The sequence below is a fragment of the Pseudophryne corroboree genome, chromosome 9, assembly GCF_028390025.1.
Source record: "Pseudophryne corroboree isolate aPseCor3 chromosome 9, aPseCor3.hap2, whole genome shotgun sequence".
NCBI classification, from domain to species: domain Eukaryota; kingdom Metazoa; phylum Chordata; class Amphibia; order Anura; family Myobatrachidae; genus Pseudophryne; species Pseudophryne corroboree.
Genome location: NC_086452.1, coordinates 138896680 through 138921757, shown reverse-complemented (window position 1 = coordinate 138921757; position 25078 = coordinate 138896680). Strand labels below are relative to the sequence as shown.

The 25078-nt window shown below is 47.3% G+C and overlaps 1 protein-coding gene across 1 annotated transcript in view; it reads left to right on the top strand.

The window, feature by feature from the left end:
- CNN3 (calponin 3) overlaps positions 1-24568 on the top strand; it is a 113370-nt gene extending 88802 nt beyond the window's left edge. The window contains exons 4-7 of the mRNA XM_063939827.1: positions 12943-13080; positions 19993-20109; positions 20961-21107; positions 21866-24568. Of these exons, the coding sequence (XP_063795897.1) occupies positions 12943-13080; positions 19993-20109; positions 20961-21107; positions 21866-22213 (750 nt within the window). The 3' untranslated portion in view covers positions 22214-24568. The remainder of the gene's footprint in view (positions 1-12942; positions 13081-19992; positions 20110-20960; positions 21108-21865) is intronic.
- Positions 24569-25078: the final 510 nt, after the last annotated feature.

Here is a 25078-nt window from a genome sequence, read left to right as displayed (position 1 = left end):
GGGTTGCTCTGGGCAGCCCTAAGAGTCAGGCACACACGACGGGGGCTCTCCGGGATCGCGTGGCCGCGCTTCAGGAGGTGGTGAGTGGGTCCCGGTCGCGGGACCCGTGCTTTATCGTGATCCGGCGCGGCCGGTGGGAGGCGGGCCGCGCGCGCTGGCGGTGGACACTGTGTCAGTACAGGAGATCCCACTAGATCACCAGGGCATGGGTGCAGGTCAGTTTTCCCTTTAAAACCTTTTTATGTGTAGACCGCAGTACCTGGTGGTATTGCCAGCAGAGGGGATAAGGCTTAGACCTGGAGCCCCTCCCCCAGCCCCAGGGCGCCATTTCCAGCAAATGTTCCTGTCAGTGTTTGGGCGCCATTTCTCTCAGCTACACTGTTCCTGGGACTGATTGGGCAAATCCTCCTGTGTAAAGCCTCCTGGTTGTCAGCGCTGTGACTTTACATGACACTTAAGTATTCTACATGTCATTTAGTCAGGGTTCTCTGGTACAAGTACCCTGTGATATACGTGCAGTTCTTATTGTGCAGTGTTATATCTATTGACTACATAGCTATATACAAGCTGATCCAGTGCAGTATTATTGTTAGTAATAACCTATGCATTGTTTAACTGTGACTATATGTGTGTGCATTAGCTTGCTGAGTGATTTCCATTTCGTGTCTCTCGCTCAACTTGCTATCCCTATATTTCTCTGACGTCCTAAGTGGATGCTGGGACTCCGTAAGGACCATGGGGAATAGCTGCTCCGCAGGAGACTGGGCACTACTAAAGAAAGCTTTAGGACTACCTGGTGTGCACTGGCTCCTCCCACTATGACCCTCCTCCAGACCTCAGTTAGAATCTTGTGCCCGGCTGAGCTGGATGCACACTAGGGGCTCTCCTGAGCTCCTAGAAAAGAAAGTATATTTTAGGTTTTTTATGTTCAGTGAGATCTGCTGGCAACAGACTCACTGCTACGAGGGACTAAGGGGAGAAGAAGCGAACCTACCTGATTGGAGATAGTTTGGGCTCCTTAGGCTACTGGACACCATTAGCTCCAGAGGAGATCGAACACAGGACCCGACCTCGATCGTTCGGTCCCGGAGCCGCGCCGCCGTCCCCCTTACAGAGCCAGAAGCATGAAGATGGTCCTGAAAATCGGCGGCAGAAGACTTCGGTCTTCAACAAGGTAGCGCACAGCACTGCAGCTGTGCGCCATTGCTCCTCATGCACACCTCACACTCCGGTCACTGATGGGTGCAGGGCGCTGGGGGGGGGGGTGCCCTGAGCAGCAATATTCATACCTTGGCTGGCAAAAAATCACAATATATAGTCCCAGAGGCTATATATGTGATAAATACCCCTGCCAGAATCCATAAAAAAAGCGGGAGAAAAGTCCCCTGCGGGGTCGACACCTGAGTGGATGGTTATGTGGAAGGAATTACGTGACAGTGTCGACTCCTTACATAAAAGGTTTGACGACATACCAAATATGGGACAGCCGGCTTCTCAGCCTGTGCCTGCCCAGGCGTCTCAAAAGCCATCAGGGGCTCTAAAACGCCCGCTACCTCAGATGGCAGACACAGATGTCGACACGGCTACTGACTCCAGTGTCGACGACGATGAGACTAATGTAACTTCCAATAGGGCCACACGTTACATGATTGAGGCAATGAAAAATGTGTTGCATATTTCTGATGTTACCCCAGGTACCACAAAAAAGGGTATTATGTTTGGAGAGAAAAAAACTACCCGTAGTTTTTCCTCCATCTGAGGAATTAAATGAAGTGTGTGAAGAAGCGTGGGCTTCCCCCGATAAGAAACTGGTAATTTCTAAAAGGATACTAATGATGTACCCTTTCCCGCCAGAGGATAGGTCACGTTGGGAAACATCCCCTAGGGTGGATAAAGCGCTCACACGCTTGTCAAAGAAGGTGGCACTACCGTCTCCGGATACGGCCGCCCTAAAGGAACCTGCTGATAGAAAGCAGGAGGCTATCCTGAAGTCTGTATATACACACACAGGTATTATACTGAGACCGGCTATTGCTTCAGCATGGATGTGCAGTGCTGCAGCTGCGTGGTCAGATTCCCTGTCGGAAAATATTGATACCCTAGACAGGGACACTTTATTGCTAACCGTAGAGCATATTAAAGACGCAGTCTTATACATGAGAGATGCACAGAGGGATATTTGCCGGCTGGCATCTATAAGTGCAATGTCCATTTCTGCCAGGAGAAGGGTTATGGACTCGGCAGTGGACAGGTGATGCACATTCTAAAAGGCACATGGAAGTTTTGCCTTATAAGGGTGAGGAGTTGTTCGGGGATGGTCTCTCGGACCTCGTTTCCACAGCAACAGCTGGGAAGTCTGCATTTTTACCCCATGTTCCCTCACAGCCAAAGAAAGCACCGTATTATCAGGTACAGTCCTTTCGGCCCCAAAAGGGCAAGCGGGTTAAAGGCGCGTCCTTTCTGCCCAGAGGCAGAGGTAGAGGGAAAAAGCTGCAGCATACAGCCAGTTCCCAGGAGCAAAAGTCCTCCCCCGCTTCCTCCAAGTCCACCGCATGACGCTGGGGCTCCACAGGCGGAGCCAGGTACGGTGGGGGCCCGTCTCAAAAACTTCAGTAATCAGTGGGCTCGCTCACGGGTGGTTCCCTGGATCCTTCAAGTAGTATCTCAGGGGTACAAGCTGGAATTCGAGACGTCTCCCCCCCGCCGTTTCCTCAAATCTGCCTTGCCAACAACTCCCTCAGGCAGGGAGGCAGTGTTAGAGGCAATTCACAAGCTGTATTCCCAGCAGGTGATAGTCAAGGTGCCCCTACTTCAACAAGGATGGGGTTACTATTCCACAATGTTTGTGGTACCGAAACCGGACGGTTCGGTGAGACCCATTTTAAATTTGAAATCCTTGAACACGTATATAAAAAAATTCAAGTTCAAGATGGAATCGCTCAGGGCGGTTATTGCAAGCCTGGACGAGGGGGATTACATGGTATCACTGGACATCAAGGATGCTTACCTGCATGTCCCCATTTACCATCCTCACCAGGAGTACCTCAGATTTGTGGTACAGGATTGTCATTACCAATTCCAGACGACGCCGTTTGGTCTATCCACGGCTCCGAGGGTATTTACCAAGGTAATGGCCGAAATGATGATACTCCTTCGAAAGAAGGGAGTTTTAATTGTCCCGTACTTGGACGATCTCCTGATAAAGGCGAGGTCCAGGGAGCAGTTGTTGGTCGGGGTAGCACTATCTCGGGAGGTGCTACAACAGCACGGCTGGATTCTAAATATTCCAAAGTCACAGCTGGTCCCTACGACACGTCTACTGTTCCTGGGGATGGTTCTGGACACAGAACAGAAAAAAGTGTTTCTCCCGGAGGAAAAGGCCAAGGAGCTGTCATCTCTAGTCAGAGGCCTCCTAAAACCAAAACAGGTGTCGGTGCATCACTGCACGCGGATCCTGGGAAAGATGGTAGCTTTCTACGAAGCAATTCCATTCGGCAGGTTCCATGCAAGAACCTTTCAGGGGGACCTGTTGGACAAGTGGTCCGGATCGCATTTCAGATGCATCGGCTGATAACCCTGTCTCCAAAGACCAGGGTGTCTCTGCTGTGGTGGCTGCAGAGTGCTCATCTTCAAGAGGGCCGCAGATTCGGCATACAGGACTGGATCCTGGTGACCACGGATGCCAGCCTTCGAGGCTGGGGAGCAGTCACACAGGGAAGAAACTTCCAAGGACTATGGGTAAGTCAGGAGACTTCCCTACACATAAATATTCTGGAACGGAGGGCCATTTTCAATGCCCTAAGTCAGGCAAAACCCCTGCTTCAAAACCAGCCGGTACTGATCCAGTCAGACAACATCACGGCAGTCGCCCATGTAAACCGACAGGGCGGCACAAGAAGCAGGACGGCGATGGCAGAAGCCACAAGGATTCTCCGATGGGCGGAAAATCACGTGTTAGCACTGTCAGCAGTGTTCATTCCGGGAGTGGACAACTGGGAAGCAGACTTCCTCAGCAGACACGACCTCCACCCGGGAGAGTGGGGACTTCATCCGGAAGTCTTCCAACTGATTGTAAACCGTTGGGAAAAGCCACAGGTGGACATGATGGCGTCCTGCCTAAACAAAAAGCTAGAAAGATATTGCGCCAGGTCGAGGGACCCTCAGGCGATGTGTTTGTGTTCCCTCCTCTTCCTCTCATACCAAAGGTACTGAGGATAATAAGGAGAAGAGGAGTAAGAACTATACTCATTGTTCCGGATTGGCCAAGAAGAGAAAAGGGCATTCCGGAGGAAGTCATTCCTACGCTGATTAAAGCTAGGAAAGAAGTGACCGCAAACCATTATCACCGCATTTGGCGAAAATATGTTGCGTGGTGTGAGGCCAAGAAGGCCCCAACGGAGGAATTTCAGCTGGGCCGTTTTCTGCACTTCCTACAGTCAGGGGTGACTATGGGCCTCAAATTGGGTTCCATTAAGGTCCAGATTTCGGCTCTATCGATTTTCTTCCAGAGAGAACTGGCTTCACTACCTGAAGTTCAGACTTTTGTTAAGGGAGTGCTGCATATTCAGCCCCCTTTTGTGCCCCCGGTGGCACCTTGGGATCTCAACGTGGTGTTGGATTTCCTAAAGTCACATTGGTTTGAGCCACTTAAAACCGTGGAATTCAAATATCTCACGTGGAAAGTGGTAATGTTGTTGGCCTTGGCTTCGGCCAGGCGTGTATCAGAATTGGCGGCTTTGTCATGTAAAAGCCCTTATCTGATTTTCCATATGGATAGGGCAGAATTGAGGACTCGTCCCCAGTTTCTCCCTAAGGTGGTATCAGCTTTTCATCTGAACCAACCTATCGTGGTGCCTGCGGCTACAAAAGACTTGGAGGCTTCCAAGTTGTTGGACGTAGTCGGGGCCCTGAAAATTTATGTTTCCAGGACGGCTAGTGTCAGGAAAACTGACTCGCTATTTATCCTGTATGCACCCAACAAACTGGGTGCTCCTGCTTCAAAGCAGACTATTGCTCGCTGGATCTGTAGTACGATTCAGCTTGCACATTCTGCGGCTGGACTGCCGCATCCTAAATCAGTGAAAGCCCATTCCACGAGGAAGGTGGGCTCTTCTTGGGCGGCTGCCCGAGGGGTCTCTGCTTTACAACTTTGCCGAGCAGCTACTTGGTCGGGGTCAAACACATTTGCTAAATTCTACAAGTTTGACACCCTGGCTGAGGAGGACCTAGAGTTTGCCCATTCGGTGCTGCAGAGTCATCCGCACTCTCCCGCCCGTTTGGGAGCTTTGGTATAATCCCCATGGTCCTTACGGAGTCCCAGCATCCACTAGGACGTCAGAGAAAATAAGATTTTACTCACCGGTAAATCTATTTCTCGTAGTCCGTAGTGGATGCTGGGCGCCCATCCCAAGTGCGGATTGTCTGCAATACTTGTATATAGTTATTGTTAACTAAAGGGTTATTGTTGAGCCATCTGTTGAGAGGCTCCGTTATATTTCATACTGTTAACTGGGTATAGTATCACGAGTTATACGGTGTGATTGGTGTGGCTGGTATGAGTCTTACCCTGGATTCAAAATCCTTCCTTATTGTGTCAGCTCTTCCGGGCACAGTATCCTAACTGAGGTCTGGAGGAGGGTCATAGTGGGAGGAGCCAGTGCACACCAGGTAGTCCTAAAGCTTTCTTTAGTTGTGCCCAGTCTCCTGCGGAGCCGCTATTCCCCATGGTCCTTACGGAGTCCCAGCATCCACTACAGACTGCGAGAAATAGATTTACCGGTGAGTAAAATCTTATTTTTATAACCTAAGGGGGCTTGGTGCGTCAGGTTTTATAATTATATACGATTTTCACAAGATATACCTTAATACGTATTTTTCTTTGTGATTTTAGTCACTATATCTCTCCTGCATCTCTGCTTGTGCTGACTACACTGCGCAGGGGTTTGGGTAAGAGGTATTGTGCTGCTGACAATTGTACTGTTACCTGATACTGCAAGTTATATCATGTCTGCTTCTGAAGGTAACGGTTCTGGGGCTTAACACACTGCCGGTGTTGCTGATGCAACAGATCCCTATGATGAGAATATAGCAGCTGTGGGCTCTGGTTCTGGGTGCTCCTTGCCCACCAGTGGGACTGTGGCAACGGAGGTACAGAATGACCCACCGTGGGCTACTTTCTCCACGCTTCTACATACGCTAGTTACTAAACTAACACCCCCTATGGGACCTCCTATGCCGGCGCAACCGTATGTGGTCCCCGCAGCTAACCCGCAGTGGGTGGATAATTTGTCTGCTTAATTGAAGAAGTTGAACCAGTCCTTGACTTCTAAAAAAAAGTCTGACCCTCGCTCGCCTAAGACCAAGGGGTCCTCTAAGCGAGCACTTATCTCCTCACAATCCACTGCTGTCACTGACACCTCGTCTGATGAAGATGGCGCTTACACTGACCCCACAGATTCTGACACAGATACTGCTGATGGGGAGGGTAGTTCACATGTGGATGTTCCTGATCTTTTGGAGGCTATTAAGTTAATTTTACACATTACGGATGATCCCAAGCCATCCGCCCCTCCTAAGAAACCAGATAGGTTCAAGCGTCAGAAGGTGGTTAAACAAGTTTTACCTCACTCTGACCACCTAGTGGATATACGTCAGGAACCCTGGGGAAACCCAGGTAAGAAGTTTGTGCCTCAAAAGAAGATGCTGGCTCGCTATCCCCTCGCACCAGAGCTGTCTAAAAATTGGGAAACGCCTCCTCCAGTAGACTAGGATGGTGGTTTCCTCAGCGCTACCTGTCACTACCGTCACGTCTCTAAAAGAGCCTACGGATAAACGTGTGGAGGGTTGTGTGAAAGCGATTTACACCCTCACGGGTGCTGCACAAAGGCATTGCAGCAACATGGGCTGCAGAGGCTATTGAAGCATGGGCCCTAGAGTTAGAAGCTGAAATCTCTTCTGACCATGCTAGACAATGCTTGTCATATATTGTCACAGCTTCTCACTATATTAAAGAGGTGGCTTCTGATGCCGGTATCCTAGCAGCCAAGGCCTCTACTACATCAGTCCTGTCTCGCCGGATATTGTGGCTGAGATCCTGGTCTGTGGATCTGGACTCTAGAAAAACCCTGGAGGTACTCCCTTTCAAGGGAGATATTCTGTTTGGGGAGGACTTAAATAATATAGTGGCTGATTGGCTACTGCCAAAACTCCCTGTCTGCCAAGTACCGCTCCTTCTGTGTCGAAGGCTAAAGGTACTTCCTTTCGCCCCTTTCGTCCTTCAGGTAAAGCAAAAGGTCAGGCGTACAACAAGCAGGCCCGCACTTCCAAACCTGGTAAGCCGAAGCCCAAAAGAGCCTCGGCTGCCCGTCAGCCAGCTTCCAAGACCGATGAGCCTGCCGTATGACGAGGCGAGCCTCCCCCTGGGGTATCCCAGGGTGGGGGGCCGGCTTCTAGGGTATACTCGGGAATGGTTGAAGACCACTTCAGATGCCAGGGTACGGGAAGTCGTCACTCGAGGTTACGCCATAGCCTTCAAAAACCGACCCCCTCATTGATTTTGCCGGACAGACGTCCCGTTGGACCAGACAAAGGCAAATACTCTACATTCGGTGGTACAGACCCTCCTAGATACAGGAGTCGTAGTACAGGTGCCTCTTGCTCAGAGGGGCCGGGGGTACTATTCTCCGCTGTTTCAGGTCCCGAAACCGAATGGGCCTCCCGGCCCATTCTCAACTTCAAGGCATTGAACAGGTTTGTGAAAGTTTCCAAGTTTCCAAGTTCCGTATGGAAACCCTTCGCTCTATAGTTCTGGCCTTGGAACCTGGGGACTACATGGTCTCCCTGGACATACAGGATGCTTACCTGCATATTCCTATAGCAGTGTCACATCAGCAATATCTGAGGTTTGCGATTGGCAACCTCCATTACCAGTTTCGGGCGTTACCTTTTGGTTTAACTACTGCACCGCTCTGGCGGTGATGACAGTGGTACTCCGCCGTCAAGGGTTCAGGATACTGCCGTATCTGGACGACTTGTTAATCCTGGCAAATTCCCCAGATCTTCTCCTACGTCATCTGGATATGACGATCCGGTTTCTACAAGCCCACGGGTGGCTCATCAACTGGAAGAAATCCTCCCTTGTCCCTGCTCAGAGCATGGTGCACCTGGGAGCGCTATTGGACACTCACAACCAGCGGTTGTTCTGGTCTCAGGAAAAAGTCCTGAAGCTTCAGGACAGGATTCGTTGCTTCCTTTCTCGTCCGCAAGTGTCGACACATTCGGCGATGCAGGTGCTGGGCCTCATGGTGTCAGCATTCGACATGGAGTATGCTCAGTTCCATTCTCTCCCCCTCCAGAGGCTGATTCTAGCCAAGTGGGACGGCCTGCCTCACCGGATCAGGTCTCACATGATCTCATTGACTCCGGAGGTCCGTCTGTCGCTGCACTGGTGGCTCCAGGACCAACGATTGTGCAGAACGGATTCTACATTGGGCGGAACGCCATCTACCGGCCATATCGGCAATATTCATTCCGGGAGTCCTGAATTGGGAAGCGGACTTTCTCAGTCGTCAGGACGTACACGCCAGAGAGTGGGGCCTCCATCCAGAAGTGTTTCAACTCCTAGTGGAAAAGTGGGGCCTTCTAGACGTAGATCTGATGGCGTCTCGACACAATCACAAGGTTCCGGTCTTCGGAGCAAGGACAAGGGATCCTCAAGCAGCATTCTTGGATGCGCTGGCGGTGCCGTGGAGGTTTCGGCTGCCGTACGTGTTCCCTCCGGTGTCACTCCTGCCCAGGGTAATTCGGAAGTTCAAACAAGAAAGAGGAATCCTGCTTCTCATAACTCCAGCGTGGCTCACACGGCACTGGTTCTCAGACCTGCAGGGCCTGTCGTCAAAGCATCCAATTCTACTTCCACAACGCCCAGACCTTCTCGTTCAGGGCCCCTGTGTCTACCAGGACCTAGCCCGGCTGTCTTTGACGGCGTGGCTCTAGAAGCTTCCGTCTTGAGGGCTAAAGGGTTTTCTGAGGCGGTCATTCAAACTATGTTGCCGGCCCGGAAACCGGCTTCTGCTCGGATTTACCATAGGATCTGGCATTCTTACTTTGTTTGGTGCACATCTAACCATTATGACGCTTCCAAGTTTAGTATAGCCAAGCTGTTGGCCTTTCTTCAGCAGGGCCTGGACTTAGGCCTGCGTCTGGCCTCCCTCAAGGTTCAAATATCTGCTTTGTCGGTGTGGTTTCAGAGAAAGATTGCGACCTTACCTGATGTGTATACCTTTACTCAGGGTGTGTTGCGTATCCAACCTCCCTATGTCCCACCTGTGGCTCCTTGGGACTTGTCGGTGGTTTTGGAGGCGTTTACAAGAGTCTCCGTTTGAACCTCTTGGTTCAGCTGATCTTAAGTGGCTTTCCCTTTAAGGTGGTGTTTCTGCTGGTTATTGCTTCAGCTAGAAGAGTGTCTGATTTGGGTGCCTTGTCTTGTAGTTCCCCATATCTGATATTTCGCCGTGACCGGGCGGTTCTTAGGACTCGTCCCGGATATTTACCTAAGGTGGTTTCTTCGTTCCACCTTAACCAGGAGATATTGGTTCCGGCACTTGTTTCTCCTGATCTGTCTCCCAAAGAGCGGTCTTTGGATGTGGTACGGGCTCTCCGTATCTATGTGAAGAGAACTGCTTCTATTAGGAAATCTGATTCTCTCTTTGTGCTGTTTGGATTTCACAAACGGGGCTGGCCTCTTCACAAGCAAACTTTGGCCAGATGGATTAGAATGGTGATTGCACTTGCTTATGTGAGGGCTGGTCTATCAGCTCCTGCTCACATTACGGCCCATTCTTCTCGGTCTGTTGGACCATCTTGGGCGGCCCGCCGTGGTGCGACCCTTGAACAATTGTGCAAGGCGGCTATGTGGTCCTCTGTGAACACGTTCATAAGATTCTATGCCTTCGATACTGCCGCTTCCAAGGATGCTTCCTTTGGACGCCGGGTTCTTGTGCCCGCTACAGTGCGTCCCCTCCCATAAGGAACTGCTTTAGGACATCCCCTATGTCTTTCCTTGTAGAGCCCAGTGTACCCCGCAGCAGAAAACTAGTTTTATGGTAAGAACTTACCTTTGTTAAAACTTTCTGTGAGGTACACTGGGCTCCACAAGGCGGCCACCCTGATGCACTTAGCGTCTTTGGGTTGGTGTGACTTTAGCCGCTAACACTTCTCCTGTCGTGAGAGTGTGGTGTATGTGGCTACTAACTGTTGTCGTCTTTTCCTGCTACTGCCTTGGGCTGGTTAACTAAAAACTGAGCTCCTGTGCAGGGAGGCGGCGCTATGCATTCTGGGAACAGTCAAAGCTTTTGAGCCTGTTGGTACCTCGGATCAAGATCCTACTCTACACCCCTATGTCTTACCTTGTGGAGCCCAGTGTACCTCGCAGAAAGAGTTTTAACAAAGGTAAGTTCTTACTATAAAACTCATTCCCCCCCCCTCAAAATTGTACACACAGTGCCCCATAATGACAACGTGAAAATGTTATGTTTTTTTTTGGTGATTTTTGCAGGTTAAAAATAAAAAAAGCTAAGAAATGGCATGTACATATTTGTCATTATTCACAACCTTTGCCATGAAGCTCAAAATTGAGCTCGGGTGCAATCCTGTTTCTACTGGTCATCCTTGAGATATTCCTACAGCTTAATTGGCGTCCACCTGTAGTAAATTCAGTTGATTGGACATGATTTGGAAAGGCACACACCTCTCTGTAAAGGGTCCCACACTTGACAGTGCATGTTGGAGCACAAACCAAGCATGAAGGAATTGTCTGTAGACCTCCGAGACGGGATTGTTTCGAGGCACAAATCTGGGGAAGGGTACAAAAAAATATCTGCTGCTTTTAAGGTCCCAATGAGCATAATGGCCTCTATCATCCATAAATGGAAGAAGTTCGGAACCACCAGGACTCTTCCTAGAGCTGGCCGGCCATCTAAACTGAGCGGTCGGGGGAGAAGGGCCCTAGTCAGGAAGGTGACCAAGAACCCAATGGTCACGCTATCAGAGCTAAAGCATTCCTCTGTGGAGAGAGGAGAACCTTCCAAAAGGACAACCATCTCTGCAGCAATCCACCAATCAGGCCTGTTTGGAAGAGTGGGTAGACTGAAGCCACTCCTTAGTAAAATGCACGTGGCAGCCTGTCTGGAGGTTGCCAAAATGCACCTTAAGGACTCTCAGACCATGAGAAACAAAATTCTCTGGTCTGATGAGACAAAGATTGAACTCTTTGCCGTGAATGCCAGGTGTCATGTTTGGAGGAAACCAGGCACCGCTGATCACCAGGCCAATACCATCCCTACAGTGAAGCATGGTGGCAGCAGCATCATGCTGTGGGGATGTTTTTCAGCGGCAGGAACTGGGAGACTAGTCAGGCTAGAGGGAAAGATGAATGCAGAGACATCCTGGATGAAAACCTGCTCCAGAGCGCTTTTGACCTCAGACTGTGGCGGCGGTTTATCTTTCAGCAGGACAACGACCCTAAGCACACAGCTAAGATATCAAAGGAGTGGCTTCAGGACAACTCTGTGAATGTACTTGAGTGGCCCAGCCAGAGCCCAGATTTGAATCCGATTGAACTTCTCCGGAGAGATCTGAAAATGGCTGTGCACTGACGCTTCCCATCCAACCAAATGGAGCTTGAGAGGTGCTGCAAAGAGGAATGGACAAATCTGGCCAAAGACAGGTGTGCCAAGCTTGTGGCATCATATTAAAAAAGACTTGAGGCTGTGAGTGCTGCTAAAGGTGCATCAACAAAGTATTGAGCAAAGGCTGTGAATACTTATGTACATGTGATTTCTTAGTTTTTTTTTTATTGTTAATAAATTTGCAAACATCTCAAACTTTTTTCACATGGTCATTATCGGGTATTGTGTGTAGAATTTTGAGGGGGGAAAAAAATGAATTTATTCCACTTTGGAATAAGGCTGTAACAAAATGTGGAAAAAGTGAAGCGCTCTGAATACTTTCCGGATGCAATTTATTTTTTATCAAAAAGCAGGATTAGCAAGCCATCTCAAGGGCATAAAACCATACTTTACATGTAGCAGGTGAGTACAGGCATTGGATAGCATGTTTACCCCCACCCTGACAGCGGCTGTTTCGGTGCGTCTGCACCTTTCTCAAAGGGTACTCCACATGTAAAAAAATACTTGTACACTTATATTTTTCACGAGTCGCCTCAAGTGCCCCAAAAGCGTACGCAAAAAACAAAAACAGCTTGCTCTTTAAATACCTCTAGGACTTTCCTTATGCCCACTGAAGCCTTCTATATGATGCTGCAAACGAAATTGTCATATTTTTTTTTGGGGGGGGGGGGGGGTTTCTGGATTTTATCCCACTAGTTCATGCACTTCTCTCACATCGCATATGGCGGACAATGCACAAACCTCCACTGCGAGTACTGTGAATAGGTATTTTTTAGGTGGATTGGAGAATTGTCGAGAGCGTACATTCATGCAAATGTCTGCAAGTTTCATAAAACAATGCAGCTCGCACCTAATTTGTTTGACCCCATAGTTTGAGGTTTTATGCAACCACTGCCAAGCTTAGGATGTTCAATAACCTAGTTAGATGTTTAAATTCAAACATAAAGGTCAACATGTATTGCTGGAGTCGGCAGATTCACTGTCATATTCAGCTATATGTGCTTTGTATTTACAGCAGCAACAGCTTGCTCTGTTAGGGCAGGCGGGTGCTCTGTTAGGGCAGGCGGGTGCTCTGTTAGGGCAGGCGGGTGCTCTGTTAGGGCAGGCGGGTGCTCTGTTAGTTTCAGCACCGTACAACTTTAATTGTGTATACCTTTTCACTCTCTTGAATGATTGGTTAATATACTGTCCATTTTATAGAATCTGATGAATTTGTATGTACTGTACATTGTGTAACCTGGTCATTGTCCTACAGCTGGAGAACATCGGGAACTTCATTAAAGCCATACAGGATTACGGGATGAAGCCACATGACATTTTTGAAGCTAATGATCTTTTTGAGAATGGAAACATGACCCAAGTTCAGACATCCCTGGCAGCTCTAGCTGGTCTGGTAAGCATGGTGGACTCTGCTAGACATTTTTGCTATGATAAATATTTGATTAAACCAAGAGAAGAAACACAACGTACAAGCAGCTCAGTCTAGTCACTCATTACGGTGGGTGCGTACAAGCACATAACCTAAGGTCCTGATTTATTGTACTTGCTCGTGCATCATCTCCTACGTCTTACTTTATCTCTCTGGAAATCATTACTACCTCATGTCCGGAGGGCAATGGACATCCCGGGGTATATTTACTAAAAGTTGATTTTGGTTCTATTTAAAATGTACCAGAATAGAATCCGCATCCCCACAAAATTGACTACAGTGTTTCTGTTCCAAATAGCTCATTTACTAAAAGTCGATTTTGAGTTCCTTTTAAAAATTGCTGTGTGATGCGAGTTCTATTTTGAAGTTCTGAGTGTTCTATTCATAAAAAATCAAAACCTAAAATAGACCAAAGCATTTCTATTGGTCAAAACAGGTTACATACACTGTATTTCTTTTTCATCCACTAGGGGTCACTGGAGTACTCTTGGGATATGGACGGCTTCCGCAGGAAACGGGGCACTGAATATTTAAATTTAGAACTCTCCACCCCTACATATCCCCGAGTACCTCAGTGTTCTTTCTGTGCTCATGCACTAACAGAGGCTTGTGTGGATTCCCACACTTTTCGTTGAATATTGATTTTAATTTTTACTTTTTTTTACTACTCCAGCACATCCCTTCCCAGTTTCTACTAAAAACATGGGTCCGGGATAGTGCCGCTGCACGGTGCAGCGCATGGCGTGTCGGTCCTCACAAAGAGCACCCTTACAGCCACACGCAGCTCACTGCCTGCTGCAAGAGCTGGACGGAGCTTACAGAAAGAAGCCCCGTCGCAGCCATGAACTGATGCAAGAGCTGGACGGAGCTTACACAAAGAAGTCCCGTCGCAGCCATGAACTGAAGAGCTGGACGGAGCTTGCACAAAGAAGCCCCGTCGCAGCCATGAACTGAAGAGCTGGACGGAGCTTACACAAGGAAGCCCGTCGCAGCCCTCCCTACAAGGAAAGAAGGTATGCTGGGGGGGACGAGGCGGTCAGCGCGCGCTGCCGCCCCGCTGTGTGGGGTCCGTGTTCGTCACTGCCGCCCGCACCCGCCGCTAATACCAGCGCCCGCCCCAGCCGCTCCGTCCGCGCTGTAGGGACTTCAAAGCCAGCGCTACGAGGGAGAACCGCGCAGCACAGCGCTCTCACTAGTGCCGCCGGAAGCCGCTACACGCCGCTCCAGCCAGCCAAGTCAGTTCACTCGGCCGCTGTCTTCACAAGCGTCCCCCGCCTCCCTGCAATGACCAGGTCAGCTTCCTGGTACCCGCTCCCCGCTGAGACACACATAGGGGGAGGGGGAGGGGGGGGGGTGGGGACAAGTCTGATCACAGACAGCGCTGCTGCAAGGGAAGAAAAACTTATAATAGGATGCATGACGGGCTGCCACATTCATATGCACCATAGGTTATGTTAATAGACTATTGAGCCTATATTAAACACAGGAGGCATGTATTGTAACCTGACCTGTGATTATCAGTGTAAGCATGGCATGGGGGCCATTTTAACCATGCTTCCTGTTTCTTCCTGTTTGTAATTCCAGAACGTTCCTGTCCTACATCTCTACTCCACCGGAGGCGCAGGGGTGTTAGTGGGAATTTTTGGTTCAGGTTTCATATAGGCTGGCCATGTGAATGCACTTCGGCCATATATATATGTATATTACACACCTTAAGTAACAATTTTACTGAGTCGTGCAAGTGTCTCTTTGTCTATTGTGTTGTCTGTCTGCATAATGAGTACGGCACCAGCAAAGACTAAAAAGAAGTTTTACTGCAATGTCTGTACATGAATCTACCACATGTTCAGTATGTTTTGTAGGTTTCCACCCCGGAACCCGGTTTCATTCCTATGTTACGCAAATGTAAGGGCTGGGTTGCAATTAGAATTGGCCGCCGCTCGACACTAGCGGCAAGATCGCAGTCTCGGATGAGACCGCCAAATCTAAAGGATGGAGTCTCAGCCGTTGCAAAGGTCCAACTTCACTTTGGGTAACAAGGTATTAATTTAATTGGTCTTATAATTTAACCGTTTCTGCTATGTTGCAGTCTGACAATTCTATGCTAAACCTCACGGCGCTAAATAAGGGTGAGGAGGGCACATTAGACCAGCAGTCAGATGGTGCAGTTTTTGACAGCCCAGACATTGATAATGACCAGTGCGTCAGTCTCTGAAGTTTACAGAGACTAAGGAGCCTCTAACATATACTAAGTACTCTGGCTGCGTTCTTGGCAAGCGGAGTCAGAGGTCAAAAGAATATGGTGGCCAGAAGTTGTTTGATCCTAAATTGGACAAATTCATTTCTCAGGCCAAGGCGGGGGGGTGGGGAGTCTAGTTTCCTGCCATTACCTCCACCGGTACCAAGACGGAAATACTCTGGTCCGGCGTTCAAGTCCTTTAGACTTCAGTCCTTTCAAGGCTGTGGTAGAGAAACAGCCACTCCTTGTAACGCCAGGGCGCTAAAGTCACCAACAAGCCAGTGGCTTGACGGGCTCCCAGGCCATCTCGGATTTCCAATTGTGGGAGCGCGCCTTCAGACGTTACATTTGCCGGGATTCCAGACATCCACTGATGGATGTATCCGCAATTTAGTGTTAAAAGAAATCTGTCTCCCGCCACTGCGCTTTTTCAAGACAGGACTGCCTCTGTCGGACGACAAGAAGGCGTTTGGGCATATTGCCATTCAGTCTCTTCTGGATTCAGCAGTTTTTAATTTCACGACACCAACAAGGTCAGGGTTATTATTCCCGTCTGTTTGTGGTACTGAAGCCGGAGGGCTCCGTCACAGTCTCAATCAGTAAGTCACTTACTACAGATTGAAGATGGAATTTCTGTGGTCAGTAATTGCAGATTTGGAGCCACAAGATTGCATGATTGCGCTTGATCTCAAGGATGCGTACTTACACATTCCGATTTGGTCACCTCATCAGAGGTTCTTGCGGTTTGCAATACGCCACAACCATTAACAGTTTCAGGCTCTACTGTTTGGCCTCTCGTCAGCGCCTCGGGTATTCACCATAGTGATGTCTGTGATGATAGCTCATCTCAGATCCCTGGCAGTGACAATCGTTCCGTACTTAAACGATCTGCTCATAAAAGCTCCATCTCAACAGATGCTCCTCCAACTTGCGCTGCTAACGTACACCACGGTTGGAGTGTCAACTTCAAGAAATCGCATCTAATTCCGTCTCAACGACTTCAATTCCTAGGTATGATTCTCGATACGGTAAATCAAAGAATTTACCTACTACAACAGAAAGTACAGCTTATTCGCCATCTGGTACAATTAGTGCTCAAGCCACGCACACTCTCGGTACATTTGTGTATTCGCCTATTAGGAACAATGGTGGTGGCTTTCGAAGCGCTTCAGTTCGGAAGATTTCACTCGCGTCCATTTCAACAGCATGTGCTCGCACAGTGGTCGGCCTCGCATCTGCAGGTTCCCCACAGGGTGAGCTTGTCGCCAAGGGCGAGGGTGTCTCTACTCTGGGGCTCAAGGTACACAATTTAACCGCAGACGGCGGCTGGAATTGAATAATTCTAACGGCGAACGAGAGTCTCAGAGGTTGGGGAGCTGTAGTTCAAAATTGTCAACGACAGGGTCTCTGGGCGGATCACGACAGATTGCTGTCTATAAATGTCCTGGAACTCCGCGCAATTTACACTGCACTACGACAAGCAGTACACATGCTTCGCTCTCTGACTGTCCAAGTGCAGTCAGACAACGCGACGGCAGTCGCATACATCAACAACCAAGGAGGAACGAGAAGCCGCATGGCAATGCGGGAAGTAGCTCGAATCCTCAATTGGCCAGAATACCACCAGGTGATATTGTCTGCAGGGTTCATTCCGGGAGTGGACAACTGGGAGGCGGATTATCTCAGCCGTCGGGATTTTCATCCAGGAGACTGGGCATTAAATCCAGAGGTGTTTCACATGTTGGTCCACAGGTGGGGTTACCCTCAGGTGGACCTGATGGCATCTCGCCACAATTACCAAACGCCCCAGTATGTGTCCAGAACGAGAGATCCAAAGGCAGTGGCGGTGGATGCTCTCACAATCGCGTGGCCGTACAGCCTCGTGTATCTGTTTCCACCGCTGCTCTTTCGGTTGCTAAAACGGATCAAAAGAGTCCGTCACAGTCATACTAGTGGTGCCTCATTGGTCTCTGAGAGCTTGGTTATCGGATCTCCGCGGACTACTCGCAGACGATCCTTGGCCGCTCCTACTACGTCCAGACCTGTTGCAACAGGGTCCGTTCTTTTACCCCGATTTAGCGCGGCTGCGTTTGACGGGGTGGCTGTTGAGACCGCCCTCTTAAGAAGAGAGGGCATTCCAGTATCGGTTATACCAACCATGTTACGAGCTAGGAAGCCGGGTACGGCTGATCATTATTACAGAATTTGGCGTGCCTATATAGGTTGGTGTGAAGCTCGGAAGTTTCCGACATCCTCTTTCAAGTTATCCCGTCTTTTGTAATTTCTACAGACGGGGTTAGATGGAGGACTGCGTTTATCTACACTAAAGGTGCAGGTATCTGCGTTGTCAATTTATTGTCAAAGGCGATTGGCTCTATTGCCGTCGGTACACACTTTTCTACAAGGTGGCCTCAGAGTATAGCCTCCATTCATTCCACCTACAGCGCCATGGGACTTGAATCTGGTTTTAGATTTCTTACAGTCTTCATATTTTGAACCCTTACAGCAAGTGGATATACAGTTTCTCACTTGGATAACAATTTTTCTTCTAGCCTTAGCTTCGGCAAGGCGTGTTTCAGATTTGGGTGCCTTGTCATGCAAGCCACCGTATTTGGTGTTTCATGATGACAGAGCGGAACTTCGGATGAATCCCGCTTTCTTACCAAAGGTAGTGTCATCTTTTCACATCAATCAACCAATAGTAGTTCCTGTGTTAACAGCACATTCTGGAACTCTGGATGTGTTACGCGCATTACGCGTTTATGTATCCCGAACGTCTACAGTACGTAAGACGGATACGTTGTTTGTTCTCTATGATGCTGCCAAGATGGGTTGGCCAGCTTCTAAGCAGACCTTATCCAGAAGGATAACACTGACTATACGTCAGGCTTACCTTAATGCTAGGTTACAGCTGCCTACATCAGTAACAGCTCATTCCACACGTTCTGTGGGAACTTCATGGGCAGCTGGTCGTGGAGCTTCTACGACGCAGCTTTGCCGTGCGGCTACATGGTCTTCAGTGCACACGTTTGTGCGCTTTTACAAGTTTGATACGTTTTGCGGCATCAGCATCTAGCTTTGGCCGCCTAGTGTTACAGGTGACACAGCTCTCCCGCCCACGGGGGAAGCTTTGGTACGTCCCAAGAGTACTCCAGTGACCCCTAGTGGATGAAAAAGAAAATAGGATTTTGGTACTTACCAGGTAAATCCTTTTCTTTGAATCCATAGGGGGCACTGGACGCCCACCCAGAGCAGTTTTACCTGGTTTGTAGTAAGCTCAGGGGATCTTATGGTAACACATTTTCACCGACTGGTTCAAACTATAAAGTTCTATCGGTTATGGTGTCAACTGTTTAGTTGTCAGTAACGTTATGTGTCAACTTTGTTGTTGTCCGTTATGTTATATGTAATTCTCCATTGTCAACCTCTCTATAGTTCCTGTTCGGCTCCGTAAAAAACACTGAGGTACTCGGGGATATGGAGGGGTGGAGAGTTCTAAATTTAAATATTCAGTGCCCTGTTTCCTGCGGAAGCCGTCCATATCCCAAGAGTACTCTAGTGCCCCCTATGGATTCAAAGAAAAGGATTTACCTGGTAAGTACCAAAATCCTATTTTTTCCCATCATATTGAGGCTTCAGACCTTTCTATATGGAGAGAAATGAAAAAAAAATCAAATAGAACGATTTCTGATGGTTCTATTGAAAATTGTGATTTTGGGTTGATTATCAAATCAACTATTCGTAAATATGGGTTAGGAATTGAACTCTACGTTAAAGTATTGAAGGTTCTATTGTAGTTCTATTTAAGTGTGACGCTACAATTCTTTCCTAGCAAACTGGGAGCCACGGCCAGTCTTTCCTCCATAAAGTGTATATAGATTTTAGTTTCATCAATAAAGTAAATTGTGTAACTCCTGAATATACACAATGGAGGCACCAAAGGTGGTTATTCAGATGTAGTTGGAGTTGCTTCCTGATGTGCAAAGTACAGATTATTGGTCTGTTGCTGTTTGGAGGGCAGGGAGTGGCAACGGCTTGTTTGTGAAAATGGAGGCATGTCGCCGTTTAGGGGGAGGCAGGCCAGGGATCCAATACGTTGGACGGAGATTACCTGGCCTCTGCAATGGGCGGCTTGCGTGCCCCCATGGGTGCCACAAGCTGCTTGATGGTGAGTGATTTCATGCAACGCAGTTTGGATCGTAACTGATCACTTCCAAGGAAGCAGCAGTGATAGCAACTCCAACCACATATGATTTAGGCCCGCTGTCCTGGCTCCTTGCTTTCAAGCTACTATCCTCTGTGCATGTGACCTCACTTTATTATAGGGTTTGGAAAATACTCGTTCCATGCAGATAATCTGTTTCTTCCTATTTCAGTTTATTTTGAATCAGCTTGGCAGTAGTGGCATTCCTAGGTAGGATGTGGGTACTCACGTCTTAAGTGATTGCTTTTGAGATCAAAGTGTGTAACTGATTACTTTGAGCGTAATCAGTCAGAATAGTGCACACACTTGGAGAGCTGTCATGTTCAGCAGGTAGCCTGTAACGCACAGCATTACATCTGGTTTCTAAGAGTTCAGCTTTGTTTAAGTCTGCCAAAAATCCCAGTGTGAAAGCAGAAATGTGCTCTCATTCTAGGCAAAAACAAAAGGTTTTCACACTACAGTGGACATTGGAGTGAAGTATGCAGAAAAGCATAGACGACAGTTTGATGACGAGAAACTGAAAGCTGGACAGAGCGTTATTGGCTTACAGGTAACATCTGGAGGAGGGAAACGGAATTCATGTGTGCTTCTTATATTTGTTATATACTCAACGTCTCTCACTGGCGCTGACAAATGTGTGTTCTATACTGGACCTCTCTAACTGGTGCTGACAAATGTGTGCTATGCCAAACCCCTCTCACTGGCGCTGACAAATGTGTGTTCTATACCAAACTCCTCTCACTGGCGCTGACAAATGTTTATATACCGGACCTCTCTCACTGGTGCTGACAGATATGTGTTATACACCGGACCTCTCTCACTGGTGCGGAGTCTACTTTGTGAAAATCGGTCCATAATTTGCCCATAATCGGAAGCCATGCAGATTTGTGGCAGTCTGTCCTGTTTGCATGGGTGATGACCCTGGTTCCTAGAGAGTTGGTATTCTGCTTTCTCATGAATATTGGAAAAGCCCACAAAATCGCTGTCTGTTAGCAACAGATTACCTCTGACCCTTAAGGGCCTATGTGATGTACCAAGCAACCTATACGCCCCACCTCTTTGCTTTTATATAACCTCATTAAGCAAGGCTGTACGTATGATTTATATAGGAAGTGATGTGGCTTAGTCTCCTGGGATAACAGTGGTGTCTTGCACAGCTTGGTGGCATCAGGTAGCGAGCATTACTGTCATGACATGCTTGGTCACTGAGGGGGGACTTCAATTAGCCGCCGGAACACTATTCACAGCAGCCACAACTGGTTTACCGCAAATATAGTGCCCGTGATATATACATACTGACTCCTGTCGTTATACTGTACCTTTTTAAGCAATAGCCCTAGATGCAGCCTACTTCCTCTGGTTACTGCATATATCTATCTAATTTTCCACTTTCTCCTATAGATGGGAACCAACAAATGTGCAAGTCAAGCTGGTATGACCGCCTACGGTACAAGAAGGCATCTGTATGATCCGAAGATGCAAACCGATAAACCATTTGATCAGACAACAATAAGTTTACAGATGGGAACAAACAAAGGCGCCAGCCAGGTAAATGTGAATTCTAAACCAAATGTTTGTCTACTAATGCAATAAGCCAGTTCAGCTGAATTTCACCAGCAGTTTTATGTAAGAATCTATATTTGCGTAGATCATGATGTCATTACTGAAATGACATCTGAACAATTTAGATAATGGTTTTCAGATTTTTTTCTTTTCTTTTTGGGACTCTAGGCCTAATTCAGACCTGATCGCAGCAGCACATTTTTTTCTGTAATGGGCAAAACCATGTGCACTGAGGAGGGGCAGATATAACATGTGCAGAGAAAGATTTGGGTGGGGTGTGTTCAAACTGAAGTCTAAATTGCAGTGTAAGAATAAAGCAGCCAGTATTTGCCCTGCACAGAAACAATATAACCCATCCAAATCTAACTCTCTGCAATGTTATATCTGCCCTACCTGCAGTGCACATGGTTTTGTCCATTAGAGAAAGATTTTGCTGCTGCAGTGAGATCTGAATTAGGCCCTTAGATTCAATTCAGTAGTAAATCTGGGCCGGGGGTGTAAGAGAGGGGGGAAGGTGGAGGTACAAAGTGCCTGGGCCTCTCTGGGGCTGTCTGGGGACCACAGCCCCTGTACCAGGTCGCTTATGGCCATGCCCCCTCAGGCAGTGTGTCGGCAGCTCAGGTACTATGTAGTCAGAGTTGGGGCGCAATATTAGTAAACCGGATAACTGTAATGTTTGTAATGAAGTAACAATTTTGAAAACCTATAACTTTTTTTTTGTTTTTTTTGTTACCTCCTGTTAGGCGGGCATGTCTGCACCGGGAACAAGACGAGATATCTATGATCAGAAAGGAATTCTGCAGCCGTTGGATAACTCCACAATTTCCTTACAAATGGGCACCAACAAAGTGGCATCCCAGAAAGGAATGAGCGTGTATGGCCTTGGGCGACAAGTGTACGACCCCAAGTACTGTGCTGCCCCAACTGAGCCCATCATACACAATGGCAGCCAAGGAACTGGAACAAATGGCTCAGAAATCAGCGACAGTGATTACCAGGCAGAGTACCCCGAAGACTACCCTATAGAGTATCCTGATGATTACCCTAGAGATTACCATGGGCAGTACAGTGATCAGGGCATAGATTATTAGATTTATAGTCTAATCAGTATTAGGGCCTTATTTTATTCTATGAACACCAAGCTAGCCTTGTGTCATTTTATCTGTCTTCCTTAAACACTACTATGCTTTACTATGGAAAGAAAATTTGCCTTATGTACATTCCTTTTTTATTTCTGCCTTGTGTCCCCTAGTTGCCTTGTAGTGCTAAGATGGAGGTTGTCTTGCAGCGTTACACAGACACTGCATATGAAGTAAAAGGAATACTGTGAATAATGAAGGGAGATTTTGTACAGTCAGTTATGCTATATTGGGACTATGCATTTTTGCTACACATATCATGGTGCACGCTAGGATCATAAAATTCTACAGCGCTTTGTGTTTTACTAAATGTCATTGATACATGAGACCAATATAATGATGAGAGGTAACTTCTTTTTTTTTTTTAAACAAAGTTTTAAGTTTCTCTCCTACTATTTTGTCTACACTATGCTTGTGTTTCCCTGATATGAAGCCATTGTCTATACACAGTACACAGAACCAATATTCATGTGATTTCAGCCTAGCCATTCTGAGTGCGATTGCAGTCAGTGAGGTTTTAGGCATGAAGTACCTCATGATGTAGTGATGTCACTAGCTGCATATTGGTTTGGCCTGCAGACTAGCTCCCTCGTCTGTGTGTGGCTAATGGCCCCACTTTTTTTTTTTTAATAAGTAACAATTGCTTTGATAGTTGTAAAGTGTTCTAATCCTTGCCTTGACCTGTTCTCTTGGGACCACTTGTCAGCGGTGGTGCAGCATGGTGTTAAATGGGATAGCATTCAGAGTTTTTGCACATGCTATGTGACCTATGTGGATAAATACAGTGACATTGCTACAGTTTTAGAAATTAAGATTGTTTTTAAATGGCAGACTATATATTTTTCTAGTGGATGTTTTCTAACTGCACTCTCTCCTGTTTCTCCATACTTGAGCAGTCATACCCGATTTATACCACACTCCCCCTTTCTACCTGTACAGTGTTGAGGATATACACAGATTACAGTCTTAACTCATAATAATTTTTAGCATTCCCTTATGGCAAAACTGTGCCAGACCATGCTGGGACAGGTTGGCCAAGCCTGGTCTAGGTAATAGCTAGAATGTGGTTGCTATGGGCAACATCTTCACTTTTGAAAACCCGCACTTTAGTAAATCTACCCCTTTGTGTGTAGAAATTCTGGAAGAACAGGGCTCTTGGTGCCGTTCCAGCTGCAGACCTGTTCAGGAAGCAGAATTTCACCAGTTGGTAAGCGCTATGTTGGCAGAAGTGGGGATCTCGGTATGTGAATGATTTAAATTGTGCTGGAAGAGCTGATTGTGCGTTACTGTAGACATTTCAATAGGTTGATATCATTTACTCACCAATTTTTTTTTCTTATGACCTCTATTTGGTTTTAATGAAAGGGAAAATTACCCCTCCCAAACTACCGAAATATTCTTCACAGCATAAAACAAAAAGCTAAATGTTTATGATTATATGCATGTATGTTTGTGGGTGCATAGTGTAGGACACTGGTTGCCCCTGTATTACCGTATACCAGATATCAGGATTTCTGACATAGGGCAGATTCTGGGCACCTTATGTCTTGGACAAGACTTTGTAGTGCATGCGCGTGACCAGTATCCTCTATTGCCTACACCTTGGCAGCCGTTTTGTGCGATGGACTAATATTCAGTCCCACAATTTCCTATGGACTGACACCACTCTGCCTCGCTGCAGGTCACTGGCGCATAGTGAATTGAGAGGCAGCATATTGATGAGTACTATTGGTAAAGCCAACAAAATTGCTACCTGCATTTTGACCTAGGCGAAGGAAGCTATTTACATACTTGGCATTTCAGCAGTAACTCTTCCAGGGTTAATAAGTGTTTTAGTGTAGTCTGCACCTATCCCTACTGATCACAACATTCCAGAATGTAAATGGTAATTCATGTTCTAACCTGGCAGGGTGCGACTGCCCATTGTGGGACCACATAATCGGTGATGCGGAGCGTGTAGAACACATTTTCCTTGTGTTCTTGGCCTGAAAACCTTACACCTTTTTTTAAAGCTTGCACTGTAATACTTAACTTGTCTTCAAAGGGAGCTGGTCCAAAGATCAGGACATGGTGTTTCCACTGCCCCAGGGCTCTGCAGTAGATTGTGCTGCGGGCATCTTTTGGGCATCAAAAGCTTAAAATGACAGTGCATTAACAATGTCTGTGCCATATTCTATCCATGTAGAAGTGCTTGGTTTCTTTTGTTTGTGTATTTATTGCCACATTTCTCAGCATAAACTGATCCCAGTGTATTTTATTTTTTTTAATAAATAAATTGTTTTATTTTTTTTCCTTTTGAATCTCAAACTTGCTTCAGTGTCCTTTTTATTTGTACTGTGTTACTTGTAAGTTGTTTTCAGACTATTTCTAACCAAGCTTTTTTCTTACAGGAGAAATATGAAGCAGAAAAACTAATATGGCTTCCTCCAGCAAATTACATTTCTACTGCATTCTGATTGGGCTATAGATGGCAGCAATGCTGCTTCTAGCTCTATAGACTAATCAGAGCTGGTGGCTGCTTCTGCATTCTGATTGGTCTACGGAGATGGCAGCAATGCCGCTTCTAGCTCTATAGACTAATCAGAGCTGGTGGCTGCTACAAAGTGCAGAAACTACAAAAAGCTGCTCTTGGGGGCAGGGCAACAGAAATGACATCGCCAAAGTACTCTGACTAGGCCAGAGGTTCCCTAACTTTTTTGAATCCCTGCACCCTAGAGCAGGCTTTCCGAACCTGTCCTCAAGGTACACTAGCAGTCCAGGTTTTATGGAAATCCATGCTTGAGCATAGGTGACCTAATTAGTACCTCAGTCATTTTG